Source organism: Oreochromis aureus, linkage group 3 (assembly GCF_013358895.1).
Source record: "Oreochromis aureus strain Israel breed Guangdong linkage group 3, ZZ_aureus, whole genome shotgun sequence".
Taxonomy (NCBI): domain Eukaryota; kingdom Metazoa; phylum Chordata; class Actinopteri; order Cichliformes; family Cichlidae; genus Oreochromis; species Oreochromis aureus.
Window position 1 is genome coordinate 90,920,407 of NC_052944.1, and position 14,262 is coordinate 90,934,668.

General features: G+C 43.3%; 1 protein-coding gene across 1 annotated transcript; it reads right to left on the bottom strand.

Moving 5' to 3' along the window:
* Positions 1-329: 329 nt before the first annotated feature.
* LOC120438412 (tripartite motif-containing protein 35-like) lies at positions 330-2,635 on the bottom strand. Its single transcript, XM_039608826.1, has 3 exons — positions 2,577-2,635; positions 1,318-2,475; positions 330-443 (listed from the first exon to the last, which is right to left on the bottom strand). Exons 2-3 carry the CDS (start codon positions 2,456-2,458, stop codon positions 415-417), a joined length of 1,170 nt encoding a protein of 389 aa, XP_039464760.1. The 5' UTR covers positions 2,459-2,475; positions 2,577-2,635; the 3' UTR covers positions 330-414.
* Between the last annotated feature and the right edge of the window lie 11,627 nt (positions 2,636-14,262).

Here is a 14,262-nt window from a genome sequence, read left to right on the forward strand (position 1 = left end):
GAGACATGTAAGGATGCAGGGACTGAAACAGACAGGGAAGAAGTCTCATCGTGACGAGTAAAGTTTATTTTGCCTGGCTGGGCAGCTCTCTGGGTGCTCAGCACCCCCAAAGCTCTGATCCTAGAATCACCCCTGGAGAGGACAGAGGTGATTTAATGGATAAATAACAATGTGTGTATCAGCTTTCATCATCGCAGTGCAGACATGACGTCAGATCTATCAAAGTGAAGGCCGTCTCTCTGATGACGTCACAGAGCAGAGTCGTTCTGTCCAATAAAGGATCTCAGATCAGCTGCTGCCATCTTGTGGCCACAGTTGGTTACTGTCTCTGAAAGTTGTCTCATGTTTCCTGTTTTCCTGTTAACAAAGGCTGGAGCTCATCATGCTGAGAGGGGAGCAGCATTTTTTGGCTCTTCACACATGTTCATTATATTCTGATGATCCTGGATGGAGACAAACTACAGATAAGTGTGTTCAGCCCAACTAGTTTATCTCATTACAGCAGTTTGATGTTTCCCTTTGAATCCCCCTGAAGATACTGACAGTGAAGCACGTACATAATACTGCAGCCTTTCAACTCTGAGCTTATTTAGTTCTATTAATACACTGAAATCTCATTTGTGTCATGAAGAAAGTCTTTAATCAAACCGAATTCAAAGATCAGAAACATTTCATATATGGAGTTAAACATGAATCATTGTTTCAACAATATATTTATTGTTGTCATAAACAGACAAGAAGACAACAACAAACTGCTCCTCCCATTCAACACATGTCAGTCCATATCCCAGCAAACTAAATCATCTCCATTTACACACATCAAATAGAAACATGAATCACTTGTAATGATTAGAAACTTGATAGAATTTCAAATCTAGTTTGGGGAGTCATTCAGTGAGAAACAGTGAAATGATTTTCCATGTGAAAAGGTGGACAGCAGAAACAGAAAGAAACAGTGAGAACTAAAAGAGAAACAAAGAGCTTTGGAACAACGAGGCAGCAGGAGGACAGCTGCAGTTTAACAGCTTCAATTCACTGACAGGAAACAACATTAGAAACATCATCATCCTCAACTCATCTGCTCCACTGACACTGACACCTTCAACGGCAACAACTTCATTTTACCAGCGCTTAAAATGTATGGAAACATCCTGTGAGTGAAAGTGTGTGTGAAGGTGTGTATGTGTGTGTTAGTATCAGGATCAGAGAACGACAGCTTTCCTCTGTTCCAGTCCAGATTCACTCTGATCCTCTGGAGCTTCTTCTCTACTGAGAGAGCAGTTGATGGAGCTGATGGTGAGCGTGCTGAGTATTTACCTTTATAGAACATTATTGTCCATAATCCAGAGTCTATGACTCCCTTCCTCTGCACAGACTCTGCTAACACACCCAGTACCCAAACTGTACTGTCTCCAACATCAACATCCCAGCTGTGAGTCCCTGAGTTAAAGCCCTCAGAGCCCAGGACAGAGCAGAACAAATCAAATCTCTCTGGATTATCAGGAAGCTGCTGCCTCTCTCCTCCTCTCAAACTGGTCAGATCTTCAGACAGGATGAGTTCTGGATGAGCAGTGTTTGGGTCCAGAATGAGAGGAGTGTAGGAGACCATGTCCTTCATGTTCTTCCAGATGTTGAAGGTCAGGTTGCCCAGGTGTTTGGCCTGGTCTATCAGAGCTCCTGAGGGCAGCTGTGGATCATCCAGCAGGGGGCAGCGCTGGACTCTTTCCACTGCAGCCTTGTAGTTGTGCAGGAATGAGACGTCTTCAGCTCTCAGCTCCTCCTCTGTGGCTCTGACTGTGTCTGAAAGAGCTGCTATCTCTCTGCTCAGAGCCTCCATCTTCTCCTTCATCATCCCACTCTTCTGCTCCTCTTCCTCCCTCAGTGCAGCCAGCCTGGCCTCCTCTTCCTCTGCTAGAAACTGCTGAAGCTTCTTAAACTGCTCCTTAATCTGCCTCTCTGTGTGTCGGGCCTGGACCTTAATGTGTTCTGCTGTTTGATCAAACTTCACTTGAACTTCTTCACAAACCTTTAACTTCTTCTTTAAGGGCTCCAGAGTTTCCTGAAGTTTCTTCTTGTGTTGTTGTGCAGCTTCATCGATGGATCTGAATCTGTGATTGGTGTGTTTTTCTGAGGCACAGCAGACGACACACACTGGCTGCTGATGGTCCAGACAGAAGAGTTTGAGTTTCTCAGAGTGCAGACTGCAGAGAGCCTCTGAAGCTCTCTGATCTCTCTCCTGTAAGAACGACTCACACAGGTTCTTTAAAGCTCGGTTTAAAGGTGGTTCAGACTTTGAAGATCTTCTCTTACAAACTGGACACTCGTGTGTTGGTCTCTCTCTCCACCATCTCTTCAGACAGTCTTTACAGAAGCTGTGGCTACATGACAGAAGAACAGGATCTCTGAAGACCTCCTGACAGACCGGACAGCAGAGATCCTCCTCTGATCTGGAAGCCATTGAGTCTGTGAGTGAAGCTGAAAACAGCAGACAGGAAGTACAGTCAGTCCTGGCTCCCCTCCCTCCTCTACGACCTTCACTGAAACTTCCTTTGAGTCGTGTTTTTGCTCAAACTCACATTCAGTGTGTGGAGCGTCAGCAGCTTGAAGCAGCAGTGTTGGAGTTTTCCACTTTTGTCTCCTGGAATCACTCAGAGGAAGCTGCTAGTTTGATCTGTACTCAGTCTGATCGTCTGTGCGTTTCTCTTTACTGAGGACAAAGAGCAGCCTGTTTCCTGGTTTGTCATATTTGAGTGACGCGAGGGGAGGAGAGCAATGTCTCTGTTATCCTTTTAACTAAGGTGTTTTTCACCTCACCGACTGACTCCGTGTTATGCAACATGTTTTTGTTTTCACTCACTTTCTCCCTCTCTCTCTTCCCCCTGCCATGGCGGTGCTCCTTGTGGGCTCCCACCCCTGGCCCACGCACCTGTGCTCATCATCACACCTGTCGCCGATTGCTACAATAAGAAGGACTTCTTAAGATGGAAGACCTACGCTACTCATTGGTGGAACGTTGAGCCACCAGCGTCAGTTATTCTGTGATCAGCAATTCTGAGTCTGTTAGTTTTCTTGCGACCTTGTACTAATTGGATTTTTCTGTGTGTGTGTAGATCTTCCCTGGACACCTCCCTGTATCCTTGAGTGAGCGAGAGGAGCGTTAGAGGAAAAGGAGTGGGATCGTTGCTGAGAGAGTGGAGTGTGTTTTCTGACCCTTCCCCTTCTGCTTGGACCATGGAGCCCCGGACCCCTCTCCCGAATACTTCGTATATTCCTGACTACCCGTCCGTCTAAGAACACTACCTTGTGACGTAGGTAGGTGGGTAGTGTCCTTATGAGCATCCTTCCCCTGAATTCGGACACAGTGGTTGAGGAGGCCATTTATCCATTTAAATCAGCTGTGATGGATCAAGGACACATCTAAAACCCGCAGAGACACCGGGCCTCGTGGACTGCGATTGGAGACCCCTGGTTTAGAGGCTGTAATTTCTGCAAAAGGCGGATCTACTAAATATTGATTCATTACTTTTTTCTGGTGCCCACATTTATGCACCTGCCTGATTTTGTTTAAACAATTATTGCACGCTTTCTTTAAATCCAATAAACTTCATTTCACTTCACAAGGTTGCCCAAACTTTTGCATCCCACTGAATATGATCCATACAGGTGTAACTATATACAAGTCTACACTCACATACAACACATAAACATATTCACATAAAACAATTTCAGCTAATAAACCAAACCAACAACAAACTACATTTTTACATAAAATAAGCATCCTGTGGTTTACACCTGCATAATCTGATCTTATTTTGTATCAATGTGACAAATACCTGAATGAACACTTTAAGCTTGGGTTACTTTTCCCTTGGTCTATAAAAATTAGGTCAAAGCTTAAATAGATCACAATGAGACAACTCAGTCACTGAGAGGATGATTTCCTATATTCATGCAATTTATTTTTAAACAATCGTGTGTATTTTTGTATTGATGTACTTTCCCACACACACAGGAGTTAGTGTTCCACACACTAACTCCTGTTACTGTAACACTGTGATATTTTACATTAGTCCTTACCGTGGCTCATCTACTCCCCTCATAAACATTGACTTTGCTACATTTAGAGTTTTCGTTTTAGGAGGGTGTCCATTTGTTACAATTTCTGTAGCCAAGCCGAGACCAACATAAAGAAAAAAGTCATTAAAACCATTTGTTTCATGTCACTGATCATTGTGTTTTTTATTTGAAAGTTATTTGGATATTCAAATCCCTTAGTTCCTTTATTTACAATATTATTTAGTACTGTCCACATGTTTTTCATATTGTTTTTATTTTCATCTAAAGGTTTACTGTAGTAATTTCTTTTGCTGCTTCTCATAATTATTATCAGTTTATTCTTATACTTCTTTTAAGTTTGTTCAGCTTTTATTGTCTTTGAAAATGTCTTATATTCTTTTTCTTACATGCATTCAGTATCCACTTTGTTTGCCATGTTTTTTGAGTTTTGAGTTTTCTTTATTCACCAGGGGACAATGTTTATTATAAAGACTTAATATTATAGATACATTTTCATATGCCACGTCAACATCTTGAACATAGATGTTACTCTAGTCTTGATTGTGGAGTTCTTCGTTAAGGCGGCCAATTGCTTAATTCTAAATTATAGAATTTACACTATTCTCATTTCATTAACTTCCTGCTCCTCTTCACCTCTTCTCCCTCTCGTGTCTCTTTCTTCCTGCAAGTCTCTACATTCCCTCAATATTTAAACTTATATTAAAACAGTGTCTACTGCCAAGCACTGTTTAAATGTCTTTATAGTTTAGTTCAAGCTCAAAATAAAAATCAATGAATCTCTCACATGGGTGTGTCCTCCATCGCTGTGGTTGTTTCTAAGTTGCTATGTGGACTTTAAACTTTTGTGATTAAGTAAGTAAAGTTTATTTATATAGCACCTTTCACAGACATATGTCACAAAGTGCTTTACAAGGTAAAAACATAATACAGTCATAAAATACATCATAAAAACCCTGGTCTAATTAAAAGCTTTTTGAAATAAAAATGTCTTTAGCTGCTTTTTTAAGGTCTCCACCAAGTCCAAACCCCGTAGAAATAGAGAATAGAATAGAATAGAATAGAATAGAATTCAACTTTATTGTCATTGCACATGTCACAGGTACAGGGCAACGAAATGCAGTTTGCATCCATCCAGAAGTGCTTTAGCCGTGATATAGATATATTACAATATATATTAGCAATAATATAGATGTGTAAGTATATTACAGAAATGGGTCTATTATGGTATGTTATAATGTACACGGTATGAAGTATGTTATGAATATTCTATAACTATAAGTATGTACAGGCTGTAGTGAGTACAAGCTATGTACAGGCTATGAACAGGATATAAATATGAAATAAAAACTATACAGAAATCTGAGATATACAGCTATACAGAAATGTGAACTATGCAAGTTATAAACAGTTGTAGGATTAAAAATTATTGTATGTACAGAATGATATTCACACAGAACTATACAGTAGTGCAGTTAAGATAAGTGAGGGTGTGGATAATTTCTACAGAGGCTGTATAAACTGCTAGTGGTTGTGAGTGGTGGTTCAGTCCATGTTATTATTGTGTGTTTGAGGGTACAGTTGTCCATTGTGTGTGGGTGTGTATATGTTCAGTCCATGAGTTTAACGTGGGTCAGATGTCAGGAGGCAGAGTTCATGAGTCTGACAGCTGTAGGAAAGAAGCTGTTCCGGTACCTGGTGGTCTTAGTCCGGAGGCTCCTGTAGCGCCTCCCAGAGGGCAGGAGGGTGAAGAGTCCATGTGATGGGTGACTGGGGTCTCTGATGATTTTCCCAGCCCTTTTCAGACACCGCTTCCTGTAGATGTCCTTTATGGCAGGAAGTGGTGCTCCGGCGATGCGCTGGGCAGTTTTCACGACCCTCTGCAACGCCTTCCGGTCCGAGGCAGAGCAGTTCCGTACCAGACTGTTATACAGTTGGTCAGGATGCTCTCGATGGTGCAGCGATAGAAGTTCACCAGGATGTCTGAGGACAGGTGGTTCTTCCTCAGAGTCCTCAAGAAGAAGAGGCGCTGGTGAGCCTTCTTGACCAGTTTGGAGCAGTTGGTTGTCCAGATGAGATCCTCGGAGATGTGGACTCCCAGGAACTTGAAGCTGTTCACACGCTCCACAGCCGTCCCCTTAATGTGGATGGGTGGATGTGGGTCAGCATTCCTCCTGTAGTCCACGATGAGCTCCTTAGTCTTCTCGGTGTTATGCAGCAGGTTGTTTGTGTCGCACCACTCAGCCAGACGATCCACCTCCTCCCTGTAGGCGGCCTCATCGTTGTCACTGATGAGGCCAATCACCGTGGTGTCATCTGCAAACTTAATGATGGTGTTAGAACCATCAGCAGGTCTGCAGTCGTGGGTGAAGAGGGAGTAGAGGAAAGGGCTCATCACACAGCCTTGTGGTACCCCGGTGTTCATTGTGATTGTTGATGAGCAGCGGTTATCCAGTCGGACATGTTGAGGGCGGTTGGTCAGGAAGTCCAGTAACCATTTGCAGATGAGGGAACTGATGCCCAGGTCTGTCAGTTTCCTGATGAGTTGTGAGGGGTGGATTGTGTTGAATGCTGAACTGAAGTCTATAAACAGCATTCTGGCGTAGGTGTTGTTGTTGTCCAGGTGTGAGAGGACAGAGTGCAGTGCAATGGAGACTGCATCCTCTGTGCTCCTGTTCTGGCGGTATCTTGGTTGGTGGGGGTCCAGGGTGGGGGAAACAGGATTTGAAGTGTGCTAAGACCAGCTGCTCTAAGCACTTAGTGATGATGGGGGTGAGTGCTACTGGGCGGTAGTCATTGAGGCTAGATGGGTTGGAATTTTGGGGTATTGAAACGATGGAGGTGGATTTGAAGCAGGCCGGTACCACAGCGTGGGCCAAGGAATGATTGAATATGTCTGTGAGCACTCCTGCAAGCTCCCCAGAACACGCTCTGAGAACACGCCCGGGGATGCCATCGGGACCTGCAGCCTTGTGGACATTGATCCTGCTCAGCACCGCTCCTACATCGGTGGGGGAGAGAGTCAGAGGTTGGTGGTCTGGCGTCCTGTCTGTTTTGGTTGTGGTTGTGGGGTTCCCTCGCTCAAAACGAGCATAAAAGTTGTTGAGCTCGTTGAGGAAGGAGGCATCAGAGGATGTGGGGGAGGGTTTGGTGGTCCTGTAGTCTGTAATGGTCTGGAGTCCTTGCCACATGCGTCGAGGGTTGGAGTTGGAGAAGTGTTCTTCTACTTTCTTTTTGTAATGGTGTTTGGCTTTTTTGATGCCCTTCTTTAGAGGGAGTGCATTCCACAGTCTGGGTGCAACAGCTTGGAAAGACAGATCCACTCAGGTTTTAAAACGAGTGCGGGAGACCACTAAAAGGTTTTGGTTTGATGACCTCAGGTTACGAGTGGAGGCATGTGTACGAATCAAATCGGCAATAATGTGTGTGTGTGTGTTGGGGGGGCTGTTTCTCTAATGCTCTAAAAGTTAAAAGTAGAATTTTAAAATGGAACCTGAATCTGATTGGTAGCCAGTCCAGCGACTTTAAAACAGGGGTCATATGAGCTCCCTTGTTCAAGCGGGTCAGTAGCCTCGCTGCAGAGTTTTGAACAACCTGTAGGCGGGCTAGCCCTTTCATGTTTAGACAAGTAAACAGGCTGTTACAGTAGTCGAGTCTTGTGGCGATAAAAGCATGTATTATCATCTCGAGTTCACTTGTTGACACGATGGATCTAAGTTTAGAAATGTTCCTCAAGTGAAAAAAGCAGGTTCTTACTTTCTGATTTTAATATCCCTCCAAAGAAAAAGCTTCATCAAAAATAACACCCAGGTTTCTAAGGTTATGTTTCTGTGAGGAACCTAAGTCACCCAGTCGCCGTTTAATATCGGGTATTACACTGCCTGGTGCAATAATCAAAGTTTCTGTTTTGGCTGGGTTTAGCTGTAAGCAAATATTGTTCAACCATTGTTTAATGTTGGTTAAACAGTCAGATTGGAGAGCTTATGAGCTTCAGCAGGCTTAAAAGAATAATATAGCTGAATATCGTCAGCAAAAAGATGATAAGATACTTCAGGAAACTGCTGTATTATCTAACTTAAAGGAAGAATGTATATTAAAAACAGAATAGGTCCCAGCACAGAGCTCTGAGGAACTCCACACAACAACTCTGTAGATTCCCACATGATCCGGTTTGCAGACGCACTAAAACTCCTTTCAGATAAATAAGATGTCTAGGACAGAGCCAGACATCCCGACCAGGTCTCTCAGTCTGTTTATCAGGATGGTATGGTTGACTGTGTCAAAGGCTGAGGTAAGGTCTAACAAGACTAGGACTGTGTATTCTCTGGAGTCTGCTGACATCATAATATCATTAGTGACTTTCAGTAGTGCTGTCTCAGTGGAATGCAATTTACGCAACCCAGATTGAAAACGGTCATGGATGTTATATTTCTCCAAGTATGCCATAAGGTGGACAGCTACTGCCTTCTCAAGGAGTTTTGACATAAGTGGGAGTTTGGAGATAGGTCTTAAATTTTGAAGTAGTGTTGGGTCCAGGTTGGGATTTTTGAGCCTTGGTTCCACAATGGCATGTTTAAAAAAGCTGGGGAACACCCCAGTCTGAAGAGAAACATTAAAAAGGTTTACAACCCAATGACGAATGGTGTCAAAGGCATTAATAAAAAGCTTAGTGGGGATAATGTCTGAGGGGCTTGAGGATGGCTTCATTTTGTCCACCAGGGCTGCTATTTCATCATATGTTACAGTTGTAAAAGTCGACCAGGAGTACAAATGGAGTGCCTGACTCGGAGAACAAGAAAGCTTCGGGGAGATTTTAGCATTGATGTCTTTAATCTTATCAACAAAAAATCGGAGGAGTTTATTACTATCTACTGTACTTTAGAGTGTACATCTAAAGGTACCACGTCTGGGGAGACAATAGCACTAATTTTGTCAAAAAGAAACTTGGGATTTCTCTTGTTTTTTGATGCGAGTTGAAAAATATTCAGATCTAAAAGTTTTCACCGTGTCATTTAAAGAGAGCATGAGATCTTGAAGATGGAGCCTGTGTACGTCATGTTTGGTTTTCTTCCATAGTCGTTCCGTTTTGCGGCATATTCTCCTTAAGTTTGAGATATGCCCTTGGATAAATGAGTCTATCTTCTTTTGTAAAGCCGAGCTTGTTTTAATGCAGGTGAAACTGTCCTTAAAGACAACAGCAAGTCCTCCACCACGGTGACCTAAACAGGGGGCGCCCAAGTGAGAGCAGTGTGCAGGACGCAGTTCGTTCAGGTGAATAAACTTGCCATCCCTCTGTCATGTTTCAGTGAGAAACAGAAAGTCCAGGTTTTTCCCTGTGAAGAGCTCACTCAGGGAGAAGGATTTGTTTGCGATGGAGTGGGCGTTCAAGAGCGCAATACAATTAAAAGCTGGCAGCGCAGGTTTCCCATCAGCTTGTCAGAGTGGAACTGACAGCAAACACCGTGTCCGCACGTGAGGTCTCTAGCAGTGCCACGGAACCGGTGGGACCAACCACCGGTTGTGCAATGCAGGCTGTGAGGGTGCAGCGGTGGGGAAATAATTGGCAAAATCCAGAGCATCAGGTGGGCAGGATCCATGCTGTAGTGGCAGCGAGTATGTGTTTCCAACCAAATCCGGAAGGGTAACTGGCAGCAGAAACCGGGGACGCCTCCAGACGAGTCGGGAAATCTCCGATCTGTAGGCTCGTCTGATGTGTACCTGGATGCCGGCCCTACAGCCTCTTTTCCTCGATTTCTTCTTGGAATTACTTAGGGCACGTTTTGTAGGTAGCAAGAAGTAGTCCAGTGAGGTGGAAGAGTGCACAAATAGTGGGGGGAAAGTTTTTCTATAACTGTCCCAGTCATCATAAAGACGTTCCATAGACTCTTTGATGTGGAGCAAGGAAGAACGGTCGTAAATCACAGCAGCATGGCTCCATATATTAAATGTCAGGGTTGATATAAAAGGATAAAATACAATACAACGTAGGCAGGTAGAAGTCAAGCCGAGCAAAGGCGCCATCTTTGGAAGTGATGGCGCCTTGTGAGATCTCGCAAGAAACTTTGCGAGATCTCACTCCCAGTAGACTTTAGGATTTGTTTTAAAATCCTTGTTGTAACACACAGATAACTTATCTCTGAAAAATAATGAATCAATAATCAAACAGTGAGTTTGTGCGTTTGAGTTTTACTTTGTGTGTTTCAAAGATGGAGGCCACGCTGCTCTCAGAGGACTGTGTGTGGTTGTGGTAAACGTGTGAGCTGCTGCTGGTTCTTCCTCACATGTTTGATATGTTTCATATTTCCAGCTGATCCTGATCACCCTAACCTTAACATCACAGACCATCCTTTGATTCTTCTTCTGTTCCTCTGAAACTTCCATGGCGGCTTTCAAATTAAAAGCCCTCCCTGTCTGCAAAGACTGGACTGTGCTGCAGCTGGTGGAAACAGTGTGTAGGTGTGTTGTGTTTGATGGAGGACTGAAGTGTGTGTCCAGCTGAGCTCTCTGTGTGCTCATATATACTGTACAGATGCTGTTAAACACATGTTTGTATTTGGACCCTGTTACTGATCAGGACCTGCTGTGTGTTTCTTGTCCACAGGTCTACAAAGAGTCGCACGTCCTGCTGTGGTTCACATGTTCAGCGTGTTGCTTTGTTTCTCACATGTTGGCTCCACGGTCTCTGCTGCTGTGGGCTGATGTCATGCAGCAATACAGCTGCTGAACATCTGGCCTTGTTTTGCTCCATCAGCAGATATTTGACTTTTAGATCACATGATATTTGCATGTAACCTTCAAACACGTGTGGAGAATTCATTATTTCTTTGAGAGATTTTTTAGTAAATAACAGAAAAAAGAAAGTAAGAGAAAAGCAAAACTTTAATTCTATAAAAGAGTAAAAATTCCACACACATGTAACTCACCACTGTGTGAACATCACAGGGAGAAATCGTTTCTCTGAGTCAGAGATGAGTGTCAGTAACACAAAAGTCAAACTCAGTGTCATGCAGTGACTTTTACACAACCAGATCAGATGAACCAACTCACACTAAAACATGCATTTTGCTGCACTCTTTACACTCATTTCTTTTCTTTCTGCTCTTTTATATATTTTGTAAAACCACAAAAAATATTTTATATCAGCAGCAATTTTTCTCAAACTGCTGCATTACAGCTTTCATGCTCTGACCTGCATGTGAAATGAGATAAAAGCTCTTTATTAGTAACTTTTACAACTTCTGGCAGGTTAATGTCTGAACTTTGGAGTGAAACACACCCTTAGTTACAAGAAATAACACCACTGTCTGTAACAAAGTGAATCCACCTTAACACCACCTGTGTTTGTGTGACTGCATTACACTCCCACTGCTGGGAACCTGAACAAGAACCAGAACAAAGTCTAAAATAGAAGCTGACAAACAGCTGCACCACCGAGTGACACTTGTTGACACGGTTTTGTAGATGGACTCAAGCGCAGACCAAGTGAGCGGCTGTGGACAGCTCCCTTTCTTTCTCCATAGAAACTTTATTAAACAAACAATGAGTATCCAACATAACAGATGGGCTGTGGACAGTCTCCTAGCCTTCAACTCCACCCTTACTTGAGTGTTTTTCCGGTCGCTAGCACCACAGCGCGAAAACTTTAAGATGGACTCAGAAATGTTGCTCCGTTGTTTGGACAATTTTAATTCTCGAGGAGCTAGAAAAACATTATCATCATCGCCCCCATGTTTTGTACCTTAGGCTCATCAGAGACAATCATATCAAGGTAAAATAATTTCCTTTAATCTACACGCATTTAGGAATTACTTAGCTAATTCCACGTTGTGCCAAAAAAGTGTCGCCTGCCAAAACTAAATCAAATTGAGTTCAGTGACAATTACTGTTTGTTTGAATCAATTTATTAAAAACATAAAACCTTTTAACCAATGCAACACATAACAATGTAACAAATAAATTCAAATAAATAAATTTCTCAATACATAATTCATTTTGGACTAATCTTTCAAGAAATGAAAACAGTCTCTCCATCCTCTCCCTGCTCTCCTCTCCTCAGCCTCTCTTTGCTGCCTCATGTCCTCTCTGATGGTCCTCTCTGGTCTAGCAGCTCATCGTCCCTTTTTCTTTTCCTCTTTCTCCCTGTCGTAGGTGGCTGAGCTGCTTCGTCATCGCTGTCGTTTTGGTCACCCACTGCTGCACTTGGCCCTGGAGTGTCCTCAGGGAGAGAGGAAATTTGGACAAGAGGCCAAATGGAAGCCCTCTGTCCTATCACCTCATCCACGACAGCAAACCAGGGCCAAGTAGCAGCAGTGGGCTTCCCACTGACTCCCTCTCCTGACCCTGGATATTTCAAAAATGACAGCAGGCAAATAAAAACAACACAACTCTTAGTAACTGCACATGTATTAACTTAGGTTCTTAAGAATTATCTTCTTGATAACACACACACACACGTACTTTGTCTGTTTTTAAGTTATCTCATGTCTTCTGGCCTGCAAGGGGGTGACTTTCCCCTGCAGGCCCATCTTTGTCCTGATCACACACAACAAATAAGAGAAGAAAGGAAACCATGGCAACAATGTTAATCCCTAAATCCAAAGGTTTTCACAGCAGATCACCAGAGGAACACCGTCTGGACATCACAGGTTCTGTACAGCAGCGGTCCGTGAGTCGTTTGGTACCGGGCCACGAGAGTTGAAGCTCCGGTGTGACATTTATGGTTTTCAGGGTTTTTATCATTAACTCTGTTTCCCTGGGTCTTTCCCTTGTTGTAGTTGTGTGTCTTATTTTGAAAGAAATATTTACACGTTACCATAGCGACCAGAGAGCATTAAGCGGCAGAGAGGAGGATGTTACTCTCAATGTTGCTGGCGCATTTTCAGGAGGATGCTGCTAAAGTTACACAATTACACAGTACATTCACGTTTATTATTATATATTTACAAAATACCACAGTTTTTGTCTTGGTCGGATCATTTTATGTGGTTGTATTTTTCCGCGATACCTTAAAGGCCGGTTCGTGTTGACATAAACCGGTGTGTGGCGCAAAAAAGGTTGGGGACCGCTGCTGTACAGCATGAGGGTTAATAGAAAAGTACACATATGAATATGATGTTTAAATTGATTTATTCTTGTACCTCCATGCTGTAGCGGCCCAATTCTTGTTTTGTGTTTGTTTTCTCCTGGTTTTAATAAATTAAGCCGTTTGGTCTTTGTTCCCCACAACATATCACCAACTCGAAAAAAAATCAAAATTAGCTGTATGTAAGCGGCAATACATGAAAAACCGCGGGACCCACCATACAAGCTGGTTTATGGTTATTTAAATTAAAAAAAACATTTCTATGCAGATGCCCAAAGCTTAACACCACAACCGCTATAACAATTTAACTTTTGTACAACCAGATTTTCATATACTTACATTTCAAAGTGTTTTCCTCTCCCGCTTCGACCACCTGAAACAAATCTCCTCTATGACCCGCAATGAATCCTGGGATATAGTAGGACACGAAGGATACATCGGACCCATCCTTAAAATTTGTCGCCACATTTTGAGTATCTTTGAATTCGGACAGCCTTCATCGCGTTGCTGTGACGTCATTGCCTCCAAATATGGCATTTTAAGCATCCTTCCCCTGAATTCGGACACAGCCAACATGTCTTGAAGTTCTCCAGAGGCCTGGTAATGAACTAATCATGTGATCCAAGTGTGTTGACCCAGGGTGAGATCTAAAACCTGCAGGGACACCGGCCGTCGTGGACTGGGATTGGGGACCCCTGCTCTAAACGCTTCCTGTAGGTTCCAAAGAGAGTCTGGATTGTGGTTGAAGGTATTTTGGACCATTCCTCTTTACAAAACATCTCTAGTTCATTCAGGTTTGATGGCTTCCGAGCTCTCTTTAACTCACACCACAGATTTTCAATAATACTCAGGTCTGGGGACTGAGGTGGCCGTTCCAGAAGGTTGTACTTGTTCCTCTGCATGAATGCCTTAGTGGATTTTGAGCAGTGTTTCGGGTCGTTATCTTGTTGAAAGATCCAGCCCCGGTGCAGCTTCAGCTTTGTCACTGATTCCTGGACATTGGTCTCCAGAATCTGCTGATACTGAGTGGAATCCATGTGTCCCTCAACTTTGACAAGATTCCCAGTCCCTGCAAGCGGCTCCGTTTGTGCTGTGGGCGGAGAAAA

Excerpts from the sequence above, each read along its gene's own strand:
- LOC120438412 (XM_039608826.1), bottom strand. The coding sequence starts at position 2,458 with ATGGCTTCCAGATCAGAGGAGGATCTCTGCTGTCCGGTCTGTCAGGAG. Across the intron at positions 444-1,317 it reads GACAATAATGTTCTATAAAG|GATCATCAGAATATAATGAA; the intron begins GTAAATACTCAG and ends GTCTCCATCCAG.